This window comes from Epinephelus fuscoguttatus, linkage group LG22, assembly GCF_011397635.1.
Source record: "Epinephelus fuscoguttatus linkage group LG22, E.fuscoguttatus.final_Chr_v1".
Lineage (NCBI taxonomy): Eukaryota > Metazoa > Chordata > Actinopteri > Perciformes > Serranidae > Epinephelus > Epinephelus fuscoguttatus.
This window is the reverse complement of record NC_064773.1, coordinates 37,120,082-37,140,015: the sequence shown is the minus strand read 5'-3', so window position 1 is coordinate 37,140,015 and position 19,934 is coordinate 37,120,082. Positions and strand designations below refer to the sequence as shown.

At 40.6% G+C, this 19,934-nt stretch overlaps 1 protein-coding gene across 1 annotated transcript in view; it reads left to right on the top strand.

Moving 5' to 3' along the window:
• Nucleotides 1-257: 257 nt before the first annotated feature.
• slc41a2b (solute carrier family 41 member 2b) overlaps nt 258-19,934 on the top strand; it is a 149,342-nt gene continuing 129,665 nt past the window's right edge. Inside the window, exons 1-3 of the mRNA XM_049567086.1 lie at nt 258-427; nt 4,823-5,486; nt 18,849-18,956. Of these exons, the coding sequence (XP_049423043.1) occupies nt 4,944-5,486; nt 18,849-18,956 (651 nt within the window). The 5' untranslated portion in view covers nt 258-427; nt 4,823-4,943. The remainder of the gene's footprint in view (nt 428-4,822; nt 5,487-18,848; nt 18,957-19,934) is intronic.

The window sequence follows — 19,934 nt, the reverse complement described above, 5'->3', positions numbered from 1 at the left end:
TAAAACGGAGGCTTTTTTCAACTCCAGGATTTCGTCTTTAACTTAACTTTAACTTACAATTTTTTAAACACAACAAGTTTTAAAAATCTAATGAATCATTTATGGTGGGGGAGAGTCATGTATTTTCCATCAGTCACCCCAGAGAGGCTCGAGGATGTTTATATGTAACTTAATGGAACGCAAAAAAAAAAAAAAAAAAGTCACGAAGTCACACCGCAGCCACTTCCATCCTCTGATACATAAAGAAGAGTGCCGAGTCTCTACCCAGCGCGGATTACAGCCACTTTTTTCAAACGGGGTAGTTCATCTTTCGAACATAGACGAGCTTTGGTGGCACTTCATCTGTGACGAAGCCTCCGGCTGACTGACTGTCAAGAAAAAAGACTCGCATCTCCCCTCCTGGATGAAATGTCTCCGTTGCAGAAAGGTAACTCATGAAAAACAACTAACATACGGGGACGACTAAAATAAGTAGTTTGTAGTTTTTATTTATACTAGCTAAGACCAGCCACTGTATGTTCTCGGTTTACGCATAAAGCAAGTAGGGAGCCGTGCCTCCTACTGTTTTGATTTCTACACAGCTAGCTAACATAGCAAAGTGTGAGCTATTAGAAACAGTTATCCACAACTAGCCAACATTTTCGCGTTCTGCAGGATTGTCATTAAATACGAGTGTATGTCGTCAGAAGGCGTTAAACGATAAAGCAGGAACGTGATAATCGAAAAGACAGACAGGCAGGTATTCTGAAAGGCCTGAACAGCGATGTTGGGCAGATGAAAATGTGGGCAACTCTAGCCTGTGTGTCTGAAGTGTATCTTTTTAAAAAGAATTCTTAATTTGACCCTCCCTGAGACTACAATTATTTTGCCTTGAGCAGTGTTGCCAGATCTCGCGAGACAAATAAGCAACCAGGCCTGTGAAAACAAGCCCAAAACAAGCGACTTTTTCTACGGAGCCCCCCTAGGTTCCAGTGAGAGAAAATTAAATAAACTATGTGCATGGTTTTACAGTCTGTGGGGACAGATTTTAAACTGTGGGTACAGATTGTCAATTTACATCCATGTGGACAGATTAGTAAACTGTGCGCAGTTTTGCAAAACTGTACCCACGGTACACAGTTTATTTATTTCTCTCCCCCCTGAGCTTCAGGACAATGACTACAAGAGGGAGTTAAACCACCTTTTAACATTATTTAACATTAGAAAACAGATGGGATATCAAATATAGACTGATGTACCAAGTACATTACATACACAGTAAACCTCTGATAATTAAAATTTGCACACACAAATAAATATCATCCTGAATTCACAAATTCTTTATTTATTATTGCTTTTTATGCACTCATCTAACTTTTTTCTTTTAGTTACAGGACTGATGTTTTCCTAACCAGAAAAAAAACCCAACACATTACCCTGCTCTGCCTCTGATTGGCTAGTACTCGTTGCCATCAGAGTCAGAGCCAATTAGAAGCAGGATACGGGTGGGACAAAACTCTGCTGTCTCCTGTGTGTATGGAGAAAAGGGAGGGACAGAGGGAACAGGCAAGACAAACTATCCTACGTTTAAATAACATATAGAAAATATCTGCTTGACAACTTATTATGGAGCTGGGAACAAGCCCAAATAAGCAACTATGCTTTAGAGTCAAGCCCAGAAAAAACGTGAACCGCGACTACCAATATTTGTAAGCACCTTTACAGAAAAACAAGCCCAAAGTCGCTTATAATAAGCGGACTTGGCAACACTGGCCTTGAGCTGGCGGAAATTGCACGGCTCTCCCTCCACCACAAAGTACTTAGTATTTTTTTTAAACTTATCCTTCAGTGTTTGAAAGTTAATAGTTGAGGATGAAATCATGGAGTTGATAAAAGCCTCAGTTTTTCGCTCTTGTCATGCATGCTGGTTAGTTTGTGCAAATGTTTTTTTTTGTGGGGGCAAATTTAAAGTACGAAATGTGATTTTGATGAAAAATCACTGTTTAGTGATAGCTCAGATTAAGTTATGTTTTTTTGTCTGACAGAAGTGTTTGTTGATGTGAACAAGGAAATTTGAACATCCACTGATAATTTCTGTTTTTACAGTTCTGGTTGTGGTTTGGAAAATGTTTTCTTTAAAAAGCTGTGGTAAAATAAATACAAAAACAACTATTTAACTTTGTATGCCCCTCCACTAAGCCAAACAAAAAAACACAAGTTTTTCTCCAGTTTTTGCACCAACCCCTCCCGCCTCAGTAATAATAAACAGTCCCTTACCCTTAAAACATTCATTTATAATCAACAAATTAAATATATATTGTGATGTTAGAAATGAATTTATGTTAATAGATAGTATTGACTAGAAACAGAATCCTTTGCAACTGTTATCATTAAAATGAAGAGAATTGTGTAATTCTGTATTTCAGTAGAAAATGATATTGCAATATTGGTCAATATTTAGAGCCTTGGTTCTCTGGTTAACAGTTCCAGAGGGTTTGTTCCGCTTTATTAGAATGAGAAGTGACTCAGCTGTTCCATCTCAGTGAATTGTCATATTATACAACAGTTAGTTCCGGCCCTGCAATTTTATTGGTCGAGAGACAGTAAAACCGTGATATATTGGAGTACAACATCACGGTTATTTCACTGTGTATGTATCACTCTGCCTCACAGCTGATTGCAATCAACAATCAAATCAAAACTGATGGCTAGTGTCAGTTAGGTCAGCAGTTGCATTGTAGGCTAATTAATTCATCCAGTGTCAAACAGCAAAAAATATGGATTTATTTCCTAAAATAAGAATCCATCTGGGCACACATCCAGGTTTGTCAGTGTTTGCGGCCTCGTGCCTACGACCGAATCACAGCCGTGACGATATCACAGTACAACATCACTCCCTCTCGTGTGATACTGCTTAATTAAATTTTGCTCTAGGCTGTGTTATCCTGTTTTCTCCCCACATATCTTTCCCTGTAAGTTAGGGCCGTAACGGTACATGTATTTGTGTCGAACCGTTTGGTACGCGACTTTCGGTTCGGCACGACCCTGTACCGAATTATTGGGCGCAGGATATTATTTTATCTTATTTTGTTTTATTTTAATTCTGTTTTTGCGAGCCGAACCATTTAAAATATCTAGTTAACCGGTAACTGAATATATTCGGCCGAATATTGCAAAAAAACACACATTCGGTATTTGGAATAAGTTAAAAGCAAGGCTGAATAATAGCGCCGTGTTTTGATAACGCAATCAAACGGCGTGCCGTGACGGGCGGAATAAAATGTCGGCAGTGAGGCAAACCGTCCGTCACGGCACTCGCATTTGCGACTAAAAATAGTTTTGAGCGAGCAAAATAGGCTTAAATCATTCAGCACGCTGTGTGAGCAGCCTACATATTTCAACCAGCAGCAGGAACGAAAGGCGAATCCCATCGGTTGTGGGTTGAACGCAGGTCACAGACACAGACAGTAACGTTAATGTATTCAAATACGGCGGCCATCAGCTTACCGGGCGACGGAGAAGTCAGTTCCAATAATATCCTCTTCTTGGTGTCATGACTGCCCAGAAGTACCTGAACAGCCGAGCCAGCTGAACACAGGTATGTGATGTGTCAGAGGAGAAACGAGCCTTTCACATTTCTCTCTTTCCGGCAGTAACGGCCCACAAACCTCACCGCACTTTAGGGACTGTTCATTACTTATGAAGGGACTGTCAGGGGAGGAGGGTGGCTGGTTGATTCTTATTTTATTTATTTATTTTATTTTGATCCCCCCTATGTTCATCACTTATTGATGCTGTGTTTGAAGTATGAATAAGTCAATAAGTAATTTATTCCATTGAAATATCATTGATGTATTATAGAAAAGTGATTTATCTTTTCATAAATGACAAAAGGCACATCTGCCTCATTTTCGCTGTGGTATTGTGATACTACTCAGAACCATGATATTTTCATTGGTATCGCACAGTGGGATCCAATTTTGGTAGGCTACCATGACAACACTAATCTGGAGGGGGTTCATCTCCAAAAACTAATGAAAAACTAAACAATGATATTCGGTATTTGGCTTTGGCTTCGGCCACAAATTTTCATTTCGGTGCGTCCTTACTTTGGTTTCCGGGTAAAATACGAAGATGGAAATAAACAAGTGGACAAGACAAAAGCAGTGTGCCGACACTGCAGAACAGTGGTCAGGTACTTGGAAACATGTCTAACATGCTAACGCGTCTAAAGCGACACCACCCGAGTTTGAACGTTAACCGGCACGACTAGAAAAAGCAATCTGGTGCAAACTATGATATCGTCGTTGTTTAAAAAGAAAGAGCGTTTCCCTGACCATTGCGCTAAAGAAATAACCAACGCCATTGGAGTTGAGTAAAATTGTTTAAGCTGCACTTTAGACATAAGCATGTTTTGTTTACTGCACTTTAGCAAAGTGGGAAAGCTAAGTAAGTTCCTAGTAAAACTGAATCTGAGCAGGCTTTAAAGCTGACCAGCTGCACTATACGTTTTATTTTAATTGTGTAAAACTGTTTAAGCAGAAATGTATATTTATATTTTTCATTCAAAAAATGTGTTTAAAAAAACAGTAGGATTTTATTTTTCACTTTTATATTTCTATTTTCATTCAAACAATGTGAAAAAGCAGGATTTTATATATATTGGTTTCATTCAAAAATTGTGTAAAAAGAGTTAACTGCTGTGGTGGTATGTTTTTAATAAGATTACCAATAAGTAAAAGATATTTAATAGTTGTCTATTGTTTTTCATTACTGAACCGAAAAAAACCGAACCGTGACTTTTTGTGTACCGTTACACCCCTACTGTGTGTGTTTTCCTCAGGCTGATGAATCCCTGAAACCAATATCCAAGAGGGATGGTGCACGTGAACCAATCTGAATTACTTGACACTGCTCACAGACTGGGAGGCAGGAGATGAGACACTGCAGCCCTCGACCACATCATGAGTATCCAGAGTCTGGGAGGAGCTATAGGGGATTCCCTGGGCTCTAGCCTGACGGTGCGTGTGAGTGGAGCAGGTGGTGGGTGGAGTGCTCTCTCCCTGAAGCCTGTTTCCTCCGGGCGGATTGCCTCACTGTTCCAAACCATGGTTCCAACTGGTTATACCAAGCTGCAGGAGGAGCGGTTAGCCATGGTGGACCTTGGAGCTAAACCTGAGGCCAGCTCGCTCCAGAATGGCTACAGACAGGAGTCATCACACATAGAAGGCCGACGGCTCCTGGACCGGGCGTCTCGGTCCTCTGTGACTTTATCTGACTGTGGAGATGGAGGCTACTCTGAAACAGAGCCCATGCTGGCTGAGAGGAGGCTGTCTGGGGAGGAGGCAGATGAGGAGGATGAGGAGGATGAGGAGGAAGGGCTGGGATCAGCTGTGCAGAATATGCCCAAAGAGTCGCCGCTGGCCATGGCGTTGCAGATTTTGCTCCCCTTCCTGTTAGCTGGATTTGGAACTGTATCAGCTGGAATGGTGCTGGATATTGTTCAGGTAAGTTGAGCTACAATGTAACTATTATTCAGACAACAGCCAGCAGAGCTCAGAGCTCCAGACGTGTTAAAGGCTAATTCCAGTTTATGACATCGAAGGGTCTTATGTTTAAAGTTGGGGCCATTGTCTCTATGAGTTATGATAATGTTGTAGTCAGCAAAGCAATTGCAGAGATGTAGGAACATGACGTCCTCCCAAGAACAAAGCCTGAAGGAGCAAAAAACCATAATCAGACAGAAAATCGGACAGGAGCCAATAGCTTATCCAGATTATCTAAAGCGCTTTATTAAGAGGTAAAATGGAACACATTGTAACAATCCTTAATCCCTCAGGAAAGTTGTCTACACAACTGCGTTAATTACAGTCGGTCAAAGTTGAAGCAGGAAGTCAGTCTGTATTTTGAATCCAGCATTATCTACACTTGTCTGTACTACAGGGTTCCCCACACATTCATTTTTTTTGGCAGCCCACCATGATTAAAATGTCTGCCGCCACAAATAGATTTTCAGTTTTTGGAGCTGGACCGTTCATTAGGAGCGCTGCTGGAATACATAAACCGCTGGGTTATTTATAGCAGCACACTGTCTGAGCTCAGAGCACACTCAGGACAGAGAAGGAGCAGTAGAACATCAGGCGCAGTGAAACGTAACCATTCATTGTGATGGGTCTAAAACTGCCATGCAGCCGCCCGCCACTAGCGGGGGCTACAGAGCTGTCAGACAGCAGTCCCTCTCCCCACGGTAATGCTCAAGTAGACTAGAGTTTTAAAACAGCATGGTGGGAAATTGAAAGATGTCCTCTCGCAAAACTAGCATGGTTTGGCAGTATTTATTGAATGGCACAGTGCCTCACAGTTCGGCAGAAATTAAGTATTTCAGATCTTGTTTTATTTGTTTAAATTTATGTGACTTTTTGTTGGTTAATGTGTCAGGTAGGGCCTTAACGGTACATGTATTTGTGTCGAACCGTTCGGTACGCGACTTTCGGTTAGGCACGACCCTTTACCGAATTATTGGGCGCAGGATATTATTTTATTTTATTTTGTTTAATTTTAATTCCGTTTTTGCGAGCCAAACCATTTAAAATACCTAGTTCCCTGACGGACATTGAGTGACGGACCGAGTCCGACCGTAAATCTCCGCTTTCACTTTGTGCAGCGCATTCTCGCATTTTGACAACATGGCAAGTGAGCCTGACGAACCTGAAGACCCACCCGCAAACCTTAAGTCCTCTGTTTGGGAACACTTTGGTTTCAGGGTAAAATACGAAGATGGAAATAAACAAGTCGACAAGACAAAAGTAGTGTGCCGACACTGCAGAACAGCGGTCGGGTATGTACTTGGAAACACGTCTAACATGCTAACGCATCTAAAGCGACACCACCCGAGTTTGAACGGCACGAGTAGAAAAAGCAATCTGGTGCAAACTACGATATCGTCGTCGTTTAAAAAGAAAGAGCGTTTCCCTGACCATCGCGCCAAAGAAATAACCAACGCCATTGGAGCTGAGTAAAATTGTTTAAGCTGCACTTTAGATATAAGCATGTTTTGTTTACTGCACTTTAACAAAGTGGGAAAGCTAAGTAAGTTTCTAGTAAAACTGAATCTGAGCAGGCTTTAAAGCTGACCAGCTGCACTATACTTCTTATTTTAGTAGTGTAAAACTGTTTAAGCAGAAATGTATATTTATATTTTTCATTCAAAAAATGTGTTTAAAAAAACAGCAGGATTTTATTTTTCACTTTTATATTTCTATTTTCATTCAAACAATGTGAAAAAGGGACTTTGATATATTGGTTTCATTCAAAAATTGTGTAAAAAGAGTTAAAGGACAACTTCGGTATTTTTCAACCTGGGCTCTATTTCCCCATGTGTATGTGTGCGTATGATTCATGGGTACCACTTGTTCTAAAATTGGTTCAGTATTGAGCCGCGAAACGAGCTAAAACGGTAATGGGGGCAAATGCGTCCCGTATAAAAGTGCTTTTTTCGCCACTGACTGGTTACGATCGCCAGTGCTATCTCTGTAAATAGCATATGGTAGCGGCCCTGGGGCAGTGGTGAGCGTGAATGAGTCAGCTGTCAGTCAGTATTGGAGCAGAAAGGCGGAAGGTGTCCCCGCTCTGTATTGTAAATGAGTATGTGTGTGTGAAGTGTGTGTTTTTTCACCACTGACCGGTTCAAATCGACAGTGCTATCTCTGTAAATAGCATGCTAACTTAGCCTCTGGGCTGTGTGATGTCACAAGCTTTGCTCCACTGTGTCTGTAGCTCTCTCTACTCATGGGACAGCTGTTTTCTTGAGGAAGAGGTGTTCGGGATTGGATGTCTTCTCTTCTTCGGCTGGCAGTAGTCATCTTGGGAGAAGTGAGCACTGCAGACCTGATGGTCTGCAAGGCGCAGTGTCTGGAGATGAGTGTTAGCATCCATTTGTAGCACAACTAGCCACAACTTCAGCATCCCACCGTCCGACAAATGCAGCCTATGAAAGCTGTACGGGGTGTTGCACAACATCCTGTTCTTGTGTTCGGGAAAAAGGCCCGTTTGTTTGAGCACTCCAAAAACACTGGTAACACTCCAGGGGGTAGCACGTAAAAGACTCCGTCCTCTGACTCTTCTAGCGTAACACACTTCACACACACATACTCATTTACAATACCGATTTCCGCCCTTCTGCTCCAACACTGACTGACAGCTGACTCCACTCATTCACACTCACCACTGCCCCAGGGCCACTACCATATGCTATTTACAGAGATAACACTGGCGATCTGAACCGGTCAGTGGCGAAAAAAAGCACTTTTATACGGGACGCATTTGCCCCCATTACCGTTTTAGCTCGGTTTCGCGGCTCAATACTGAACCAATTTTAGAACGAGTGGTACCCATGAATCATACGCACACATACACTTGGGGAAATAGAGCCCAGGTTGAAAAATACCGAAGTTGTCCTTTAACTGCTGTGGTGGTATGTTTTAATAAGGTTACCAATAAATAAAAGATATTTAATAGTTGTCTATTTTTTCATTACTGTACCGAAAAAAACGAACCATGACTTGTGTACCGAGGTATGTACTGAACCGAGATTTTTGTGTACCATTACACCCCTAGTGTCAGGTTTATGTTTAAATTGAATGGTGCATAGCGCTTCACAATTCAGCAGGAATTTATCTTTTTTGAGATTTTCTATTATTTGTCAACTTTTTCTCAGATAATGTGCAGGGTTTACATTCAAAAGCATGGTCCCAAACGCCTCTCATTTCAGCTGAAATTGAATTAGAATTTAGATGTTGTTTTATTTACTTTAAAGTAGGGATGCACCGATATGGAAATTTTGGCCGATACTGATATCCAATATTAATATTGCTGTTAAGGCAGATAGCCGATATTTACCGATATCGATATATGGGTTTTTTTTTTTAAGTTTCAGAGATGATAAAATTCTGTACAGACTGAGAATCACACAAACTGAATTTCTGAATCTCTTCATTTATTTTCAAAACGTGTTTTACTTCCAAATAACAAGTTTATTGGGCTACCATAAAACACAAGTAACCAACAGTGTTACTTTTCAGCAACCTTTACTACTTGTAGCAACTGTGTAACTAAATTAAAGTACAGTTTGACTCCCTCAACTTACAAAACTCCTGTGAGAAGGTTTGGATCAGAAATTACAACAAGGATCATAAATCAAAATAATATCCTGACAAAGTTACCTTATAAAACTTGCCAGTATTCATGGCAACCAGGCATTTATTAAATTGCAAAACATGTTTTAAGCTCAAGCCCACTCCATTTAAACTCAAATCTGTGAAAAAGGCTAAATCAGAAATACCAAAAACATGTCCTGACTGTCAGTGTACATTTTTCCAACTTGCACTGTAATTTTCAAGTAAATGCCCCAACACTGAAACAATGTTTCCACCAAGCAAACATAAAAAACACTATACAAGTGCAAATCAGTGCAAGTCAATTTCAAGTCCCATCTATAAAAATACTCAATCAGAATTTTAGAACTGTGACATAACTGTAACTCAAAAGACATAGTAGTCTTTGTACATTTTCCAACTTAAAGCAGCCACAATGTACTCAAAGTAAATGTCCCAAACACTAAAATAGTGTTTCCACCTGACACTGTAGGTTATTGTCCAGGCCTACTTCATCAGCAAAGGCAGGTTTTTTTGACAAAGAGAAGCATTTCTGCTTTCTCGCACTGGATCCTGTTTCTCTTTTCATCAACAATATGTGATGCAGCAGAGAAGAGACGTTCGCTGTCCACACTTGTACATGGAGCTGAAAGGTACTTGCATGCTGCTTTGGCCGGAAGGCAGGAAAGCGAGACATGTTGCTTTTCCAATACTGCAGTGGGCTCTCATTTCTGGGGATGGGGGCCTCAATCAGATAGCCATGCACCTACAGTAATGTAGACAAGTGTATTAGTATGTATGTCTGATAAATTACCAGCAATATAGACATAACATTGTCCTCCTCCCCTTAAGAGCTTTGATGAACTTTGCTCTGAGCAGATGACCAGTGCTAAAGGTCAACCTCAAGAGGGCAGAGAAGCATTACTAAATAATGTTTTTATAACAATTAGTTTTTTCATTTAAGTAAATCTATTGTTTTATTAACTCTATAGAATGTACAGCACATTAATAAGTAAAAATCACTGCACAAAGGATTTGTTATTTTAATAAAAGACAGGGTCTGATAATACTATACCTGCACACTTGTGTGGCTTGTCAGGCCTGCCTGCTGTTCCATGATGGAGTTTTCCTCCAGAATTTCATCATGCATGTCAAGCAGCGACTTTCCACCCTCGTCACTTGTTCTTATCTTCTTCTCTTGCGGTTCTTCTGTGTCTGGTGTCTCTGTAGCTCTGTCGCTGTGTGTCATTTTGTCCACTTGCTTCTGGAGCATATTTACCGCCGCTTGCTTGGTGACTGTGTCAAAATAACGGTCTTTGTACCTAGGGTCAAGGATCGTTGCCAAGTAGTAAAGCGGCTCAGAGAAAGCACTTCCAAATCTCTCGTTCACAGCTTCCAGTAGAGTGTTTTTTGTTGTGTGGACCCCACTGTCTGTGTCAGCTGCCTTGCTCAGCAAACATTTCAGTGCCATAACAGAGGGAATCACGTCTGCAGTAGTAGCCAAATGTGAGCTGATCTCCCCTGTTAATCATTCAGATGGAGTGAGAAGTGTGGTCATGTTTTCAACGAGGCCCCACTGATATGCGTTGAAACAAGCAGGCAGCTCATGATCTGCTCCATACACACCAAGCGCACGCTTCTGTTCCAGTAGACTTTTCATCATATAAAAAGTACTATGCCATCTGGTTGCGACATCTTGTTGTAGCATCTTGGTTTTCATGCCTAACTCTTGCTGTATGGCTCTCAGCCGGGAGGTGGCGAGTTGAGAGTGGCGAAAATGTCTGACTATTTTCCTTCCAATAGCCACACAGTCAGAGACGCTTCGCTGGCTTAACACTCCATCATGCACTGCTAGCTGCAGCGTATGAGCCATGCAGCCCAGGCTTTTAATGCCGCACTCGTCCATTGCCTTCTGCATATTTCGTGCATTGTCGCGAAGCACAACATGCACGTTGTCTTTTTTAATTTTCCACTGAGCAAACATGCAGTCAAATGCGCTAGCGATGGCGGCCCCCGTATGCGATCCTGCAAACTCTTGTGCATGCAAAACAGCTCTCTTCATTTCAAAGTTGTCATCAATCCACTGAGCAGTGAGGCTCAACATACTCATCTGACTTACGTTCGAACTCCATATATCCGTCGTGAAGCTAATGTCAGTCACATTGTCCAACAGTTTGTGGATATGCGTGGCCACAACTTCATGCAAAGCAGGGAGGGAGACGTCGGAAAAGTAGCGCGGATTTGGCAGGCTGTAGCGGGGTTCAATATGCTCTATCAACCGCTGAAATCCCTGGTCCTCCACTATGGAAAACGGCTGGTCGTCAAGAGCAATCATTTCCATTACCTTGTTTGTTATTGACCTGGCTTTTGCACTGTCCTTGGCAAATTTCTTGGTTTGGTCGAGTACTTGTATTGGGCTCCCAGCTGCTGCGGCTGCTGCTGTTTTCGTTTTTGCCTGCTGGCTAACGTTAGCAGCATTAGCTTTCTGCCACTGGTTGTGAACTTCTGGATGGCGGTTTTTCAAATGAGATATTAAATTTGTAGTGTTGAATGACTTGACGCGGCATCCTCCTTGCATTACCTCGACTTTGCAGGTGTTGCATACTGCTTTTCGAGTATCTTCTTATGACACCGTGAAAAACGACCACACCGCTGACATTTTTTTCTCCTCTTCAGTTAAACCCCCCACAATCCTGTGCTGTTTGTGTCACTGACACGTGCCCAAACAAATACCGCATGACCAAATCCCCCTCCCTCTCTCTCTCTCTCTCTCTCTCTCTCTCTCTCTCACCCTCCCTCTCCCGACACACATACACAAACAGCAACTAGACGGATATAAACATATATAAACATATATAAACATCGGTTGTTAATATCGGTCCAGTTTTACTCATTGGACCAATGCCGATATGTTAAAAAACGACGAACATCAGCCGATACTGATATTAATGCCGATGTATCGTGCATCCCTACTTTAAAGTGAATTGCTATCATTTTTGTTGGATAATCTGCAAGGTTCAATGTGCCCCACATTTCAGAGGCAATTTATTTATTTTAGACGTTATTTCAGTGGTTTACCTTTGACTGAGTTGCCCTAATGTTCACGTTCATACAGCACGGTGCAAAGTGTCTCGTACTTCAGCGGTATTTAGACATGACATGGTTGTTTTTTTTGTTTTTTTTTTGCCAGGAACATCCCTAATGTTTACATGCTTTTATGTATAAAAAATATATATATTTTTCTCATACTGTGTGCCTGAAACCTGTATTCACCCTCTGAAACAATCCGTTTTAGCGCCTGTCTCTTTAAGCCCACCCTTCCATAAAAGCATAGTTTGATCAGTCGGGTCTTCTTTATCTGCACTCTGGGTGTCTCTGCACTGTCACTACACTCTAGAGGCAGTTTCCACCTTTGTAGTATAGTTGTGACATCACAACTTCACAGAAGTCCTTCTGGCTTGTTTAAGGCACAGTTTCTGAATAGGGACTCCACTGTTGACTGAGCATTTTGATACTTTCACACTATTGATATAGCACCTATACCTACTTTATTTTTATAAAGAAAGTGGAAATCTGAGTTTTTACAATATGGGACCTTTAAAGCCTCAAGAGACCAGCTCGTCCCCACTATATTATCATCAGTGATAGGAATAATGGCCAAAGCTACAAAAGTAAGACAGGTGTAAAATGGAATTATTCTTTAAGGGCGGACTTAACCCATTTTTAAAATTTGTACATGTTATTCCTATGGTCTAAGACAGTCGAAAAATAATAGTAAACATGAACAGCTCCCTCCCAAATCCAAACACTGGAGCGCTATAACTCAAATTTGTGTTATAGGGTACAAAATCTGCAGCTGCTCCACAGACAGTCAGTGGTAAAAGATATTGTGGATGACACTGAGAGCAGCCAGGGGAACATTCTGAGTAGGCCTTTATGGGAACACGGCTGAGAACAAAAAGAAAACAAACATTATTGGGGTTCATAAAATCAGGCTCCCATTCATTGTGTATGGAACAGCTCCAGACTTTATACCTAATGACATCACAAGTGTGACACTTCCTTCTCTGGTTTCTGGCTTTGAGGGAGAGCAGCTCATGTTCACTAATAATAGTGATTGAACTTTCCTAGGCCATGGAAATAACATGTTAGAATTCTCCCTTTTGGCGGTGTCCCCCTTTAAAATACAGGTGGCCACATGCTATTGGCTATTGACAAAGTAACACTGTCTGTTTTTAATTTGCTGTGTGGTGTGTTCTTGTAAACAAACAAAAGTTCTGTTAACATTCAGTGTTTCTTATGTAAAGGCTTTGTGTGCATGCTTGAGGTCAGACGGACATGAATGCATTTTCCTCCTTGTTATACATTTTAACATGCGTTGTTTACACACTTGCTTGTAGTCCTCTTCTTTACTGCCTTTGCCGTCACATTGCTGTGTTTGTTTTGCGGTACCACCACCAACCATCAGTCAGCAGAATAATTTGGAAACTTGGATCATGAATGTGTATTATGCCACCTGCAAGTCCCACCTCAACAGTGTTTCTTTTATTGGAGGACATTGAGGTTTAAAACAGTTAGGCAGATTTAGCGTAGCAGTGGTATACCTGCATTTAAATCTGAGGTTATCATACAGTGTACAATTGCTTATCTATGCCACTGCGGAGGGGTGACTAGAATCTAAGCTGCCCAACTTCTTTCCTCCTCCACTGCTTTTCACACTTTAATACATACTTCCATTTAAAAAGAAAGTTAAGTTACAGTTATAATAAAGTGTTAGGCCTACTTCAACCAAAATAACCTTCTGTTTTAATTTCTGTAAGGGTCATTTTAACTGATATTAATAATGGTAACCGTGTAATGCTGTGATACTGTGAAATAGGGGTGGGAATCATCAGAGGCCCCATGTTTTGATATTATCGCGATACAATATCATTGCGATTTTTAAATGTGTTGCGATATGCTGCTGAGTCTTGCTATTAGATATATTGATATATTGTAATTTATTACCTTTTTTCAACTGTATATTGTGTCCCCAAAGGAAAACTTTGTTAACATCTGTTTTATCTGGTAAGATACAGTTTTCAGTATTCAGCTCATCTCACTTCTGTCATTTGTATTGCAGTAGAATGTTTCGAGTAGACTAAAAAGGCAAATGATTATATTATTCTATTAGGCTACCAAAAGTGAAATTTGTAATTGTAAGTTTGGCAATTTCTATGTGAAACTGTGATATTTTCTGAGACCGTTATAGTACTGTGAAAATCTCATACCGTTACAGCCCTAGTAAGATGTGTCCACAGTGGTTGCTGCATGTGAAACCCACCCAGAAACTAGGGATGTCCCGATCTGATATTCGATTTGGTATCGGCCGCCGATATTAGCAAAAAACATGCATCAGATCGGACTGCATGGAAAAATGCCGATCCAAGAACTCCGATTCAGTTTTGCACGGACTCCGATCCAGGTTTTCCGGCCAGCCCAGCACTCCGCGATTCAAGCAGTCCATTCCAGTGATCCGCTCCAGCACTTACTATCAATCCACCAGGCCAGCATGCAGACGCATGAAGGGTAGCGGTCAATTTAGTTAACTGACTATTTGTTTTCTGCTCTGGTTTTTTGAGAGTGATATTTTTATTTGGTTTACACTCTTACTGTTTAAGTAAAGAGCACTGATGGCATTGTTTTGGGCACAATTAGTGAAATTGGAGCCACGGATGGAGTATTGCTTGTTTAAACCCTGTTAACAATAAATGGATCAGTTTCTCATACCAACTGTTGTGGATCATTCCTGATTAAGTAGTTGTTCTTGTTCGAGTAATATCGCTTGATAAAATCTTTTCTAACATGACTGACAACAAAATAAGTCAACATGTATAATACGCGCTTGGATCAGATCGGTATTGGTATTAGCCAAAACTCAAGGCTGTAATATTGGTATCAGATAGGAAGTGAAAAAGCTGGATCGGGACATCCCTACCAGAAACTCAGTATTTTTTTTTTTTTTTTTTTTTCTTCAGACAGCTGACAACATGTTAACAGTAAGCTGTGTCTGTATCTGTTTTGTAAACATTTGAACCTTGATTGAATTTCTGCCAGGATTCTTAACTAGAGAGACAAACTACTGTGTTGACTCTATTAGATTTAGTCCGCAGGCTCATTGGTGCTAGGGCTGCACGATTCTGGAAAAAATGAGAAAAACAATTTTTTAGCTTATAATTGAGATCACGATTCTCTCACGATTTTTTTCAACAGAAAGATTTATTATGCTTATTTCCTGATACAAAAGGAAAAGTAACAAAAATTATAAATAAATAAATAAAAAAAATATCATTAAATAACAAAACCTATGATTGTGCCTAATACAAGAGACACAAGGCACATAAACTCTGGTCAGCAGAGAGGGAACACTCCTGTTTTTAGCTTAAATGCAACAGCTGACAGCCTGACACTGACTGTAAAAACAATAAACTTTAGTCTCTTGTCTTACAGCTTTTGAACAATTTTAACAATAATATCAATGCTGAACATTTTTCTGAGGTAGGTATTCGAGGCCTGGAATTAAGTCATTTTTAGGGCAAGGCCACTTTGGCCTTTGATAAATGCAAATTTATTGGGGCATCACGGCCAAAATGTGGGGCACCAAGGCCAAAACCAGTGGCGCAATAACAATATGTACTAATTACATTGAATGAAGACAAAACAATATATGTGTTGAAAAACAGTACTGAGTTTATTAAAACTGTAAACTGAAAATTTGACTTTTCCACAAAATGCTGTGTGATAATTATTAAAATTAAATTAAAATGTGAACAATTCATAATATTCATTGTTATTGTTATGATAAAATAAAGTCTAAATGGACTAAGGAAGATCAAAATTAAACGTTTCAACACCATGCATTTGATAGGAGTATTCACCTAACATAGCCTACATATCTTTAATTATATAATTATTTATATGTCTGTATATGTTTACACAAATCCCCAGTATTTTATTTGCCTTTAAAAAAACTCCTCTTCCTTCATTTAATTTTACAGTGTTTATTATATTGTATTGTATTATATGTATTAATTCTCTACAGGATCTTGTATGTTCTTTAACGTGTGTTCAATTTATAAGAAAAAAACAAAAAACGTTTTGGTGAACCCTGCAGCAAAGTGAACCCTCTTCCTCAGAGAGGATCTTCCTCCCAGTTTGTTCCTGGCAGCAGAGCAGAGTGAACCATCTTTCTTATCAGAGGATCTTTGTCCCATGAGAGCAGGCACTAACAAGCAGTGTAAACAACTTTCGCTGGCGATTTGACAGTCACTAGAAGCACATTATGACCCTTTGTAAAAGTTTCTGTGTGGTACCTGTGTTGTACATGAGCCAACGTTAGCAGCTAAGGACCGAGAGGCTGTCCGGTATGTGTGTATGTGTGTGTGTGTGTGTGTCTGTCTGTCTGAGGAGTGTCAGTACGTTAACTTGTAAGGGGTCCTCCTCACATTGTCGGCTCTCGCCTGCTCTCACTGCTTTCCAAACTGCCAGCCGGCTGTCGCTCTGCATCACGTGGTATAACGCTGCATCGTTGGGAGCACTTCTTTTCATGCAGATGATGTCCCGACTCCCGGCACGGGCGGGGCCGGCAGAATCGCCATCATTGGAAAAATTAGATTGCGTGTGCATATAAATCGAGATCACGATTTTATTACGATTAATCGTGTAGCCCTATAAGACAGTTGTTTTGTCATTGAATGATGTGAGCTGTAATGGAGCCAAATTATGTACTGTTACCTTTGTTAAATGTTGCTGTTGTCCCTGATTTTATATGAGAAGAGGAAAAGATTGCTAGACGCTAGGCTAATTTATACAGTGTAAAATGCCATAGACTTGTGCTAATGATGTTAGCATGTTGTATTGGTTGGGGGAAATGTGTCCAGATAAAGGCAAGTTATTGTCTGTCAGTTCTGCGATTTATAGTGAAGCCAATTTGCGTACTTGTGTTTGAAATTGTCTCTATTAAGCCATATTTAATGTGCGTTTTGAATCAACTATATAAATAAAGTTTGATTTGAACTAAACTTTACAGCACTTAATACAGTCCTCCACTGCCGACTAGTGTTTTGGAGGTGTAACTGCAGAGTGACACAGACACGCCACCACAGAAGTATAAAGTTTGATTTGAACTAAACTAGACACTAGGCTAATTAATACAATGTAAAATGCCACAGACTTGTGCTAATGATGTTAGCATGTTGTATTGGTGGGGGAAATGTGTCCAGAATTGAACCTGTGGCTGCTGCAGCGAGGCATTGCCTCTGTACATGGGGCGCCGGCACTATCAACTACGCTATCGATGCCCCATATTAAGCCATATTTAATGTGTGTTTTGAATCAACTAAACTTTACAGCACTTAACACAGTCCTCCACTGCCGACTAGTGTTTTGGAGGTGTAACTGCAGAGTGACACAGACACACCACCGCAGAAGTAAAAATAACGTGCAGATTTTTTTTTTCTTCCCACGACTAATCAATTAGTTGAAGATTATGTGCGACTTTAGTCGACCAAGATTTTCTTTGGTTGACTACAGCCCTAGATGATACTTGTTACTGTGACTAATAATGACACATCAGTAGGCTGAATGGAGATGATGTGTTGAATAAAATCATTTGGCTAATAAACTGCTTTTGTAGTCTGAAGAAGTCATTTCAAGATGAAGCTATATGAGGCAATCCACTCTGCCAGAGATAGCTGTGACCAGAGACACTCTGTTTTCAGGTCGACCGTCTGTCCACCCATCCGTCTATCCGTCCCATTCTTATGAACACGATATCTCAAGAACGCCATCAGAGAATTTCTTAAAATTTGACACAAACCTCTTTGTCAAATCTACTTTGACTTGACGATGAACTGGTTAGATTTTGGTGGTCGCCTGTCTGTCTCATTTTTGTTAACGTGGTGTCTCAAGAACACCTTCAAGTTTGGCACAAACGTTCACTTGGACTTAAGAATGAAGTACTTACGATTAGGTGGTCAAAGGTCAAGGTCACTGTGACCCCATCCCTGGCTTCTCGAGAAGCATCTCAAGAACACCTTCAGGGAATTTCTTCGAATTTTACACAAACATCCACTTTGACTAAATGATGAACTGGTTAGATTTTGAAGGTCAAAGTTCAAGGTTACTGTGACCTCACATCTGTCTTAATCTCAATAGTATCTCAAGAAGGCCTTGAAGGAATTTTATCAAATTTTACACAAATGTCCACTTAGACGCTATGATGAAGTGATTAGAATTTGGTGGTCAAAGGTCACTGTGACCTCACAAAACAAGTTTTTTTCTGGCCATTATTCAACATCAATTTAGGAATAGAATGGGAGAAAATTAGTCAGATATTGAACTGATGTGTGTGTGTGAAGAATCTATGTCTGTGAGAACATGTAAACTGTAAGTGCAACTTGGCTGGTTCATGGAGGCATATAACTGTGAGGTGATAATTCTAGTTTTTTTTGTCCAGTACTGTAATATTATCCGTTCGCAGTCACCATCTTTCTCAGCTCAGCTGCCTGTTCCGCCAGTAGAGAGTGACCTCTGTGCTGTGCATTTCATTACACTGCCTCAATTCTACATCAGTACAGAGTATCTGTAAAATCATACCTTGGGGGATTTCTGAATATCATGTATACCATAATCCCTTGATACTGCCTAAGCCTAGTTATTTCCTTGTGTCATCCACAGCACTGGGAGGCATTCCAGTACATCACAGAGATCTTCATCCTGGTACCTGCTCTCCTTGGCCTCAAGGGAAACCTGGAGATGACTCTGGCCTCAAGGCTGTCCACAGCGGTGAGACAAACACACACACTGTATTGCTCCACTTCACACCTCCCAGAGCAAACAGTGTAAAAAGGGAGGAGCAGTGAGGAGAGCGAACAGGCTCTCCTGATAGTGAACCACAAGCATGGGCATTTGCAGCATGTGATATCCCATAAACTGGTGTCATAAACCTGTGTAATTACAAGCCTGCCCACACGTGCATGAAGCAGTTATTCAGCAGAGCGTGTGTAACATTTCTCCACGTCTCTGTGTTTGTCTCCACCATTTAAATAATGCAAAGGAGAAACAGTTAAAGAAGTGACAGCAGAATTCTGTCTTTGTTATTTTTTTTTTGGTGTTCCTGTTGGCTCCCGGCTCCCCGCATATAGGCTCCACATTCACAGTGCTATGTCAGCATGAACAGCAGAACTCAGTGTGAGCCAATACTCCTCAGTGGTGTCCCAAAAAACTGTCTGTCTTGGTGTTCGTGTTTTCCTTAGGCTCAGCTTTGAACAGTGATTCACATTGTGGGGAGTTAGGTAGCATGAAGACATTTGGAAGGGTTTCCATATTTTACCCAGCTGTTAAAGTTATTGAATTAGTGAAAATGCTACATATTGCATACAGAATTATTTTGATGTTATTTGAAATATGTTTTGACTTAAGAAGTATCTCATAAAACTGCTGACTATGCGGTACAAAGAACCAAATTCTTTTGAAATGTGGACCAGAGAAACCAGAGAAAACGGTATTGGCTGTTGCTCAAGAGGAAGAAAACCTACCACCACCACAACTAAATGGTAAAAGCGGTGCTGATCAAGTATGAACCCATATCCTGTTACTGTCTTTTCTAATTCTAACCTCAAATGTTTACATTGTTATTTAACTGTAATACAGGATTGTTGTTACCAGCTGGCTGCCATATTGTTTCCTGTTAAAAAACGGCCAAACTTGCAATACATCACCCACCAGCTGGAGCCTTGAAGGGGCTGTGACATACAGTGGTGG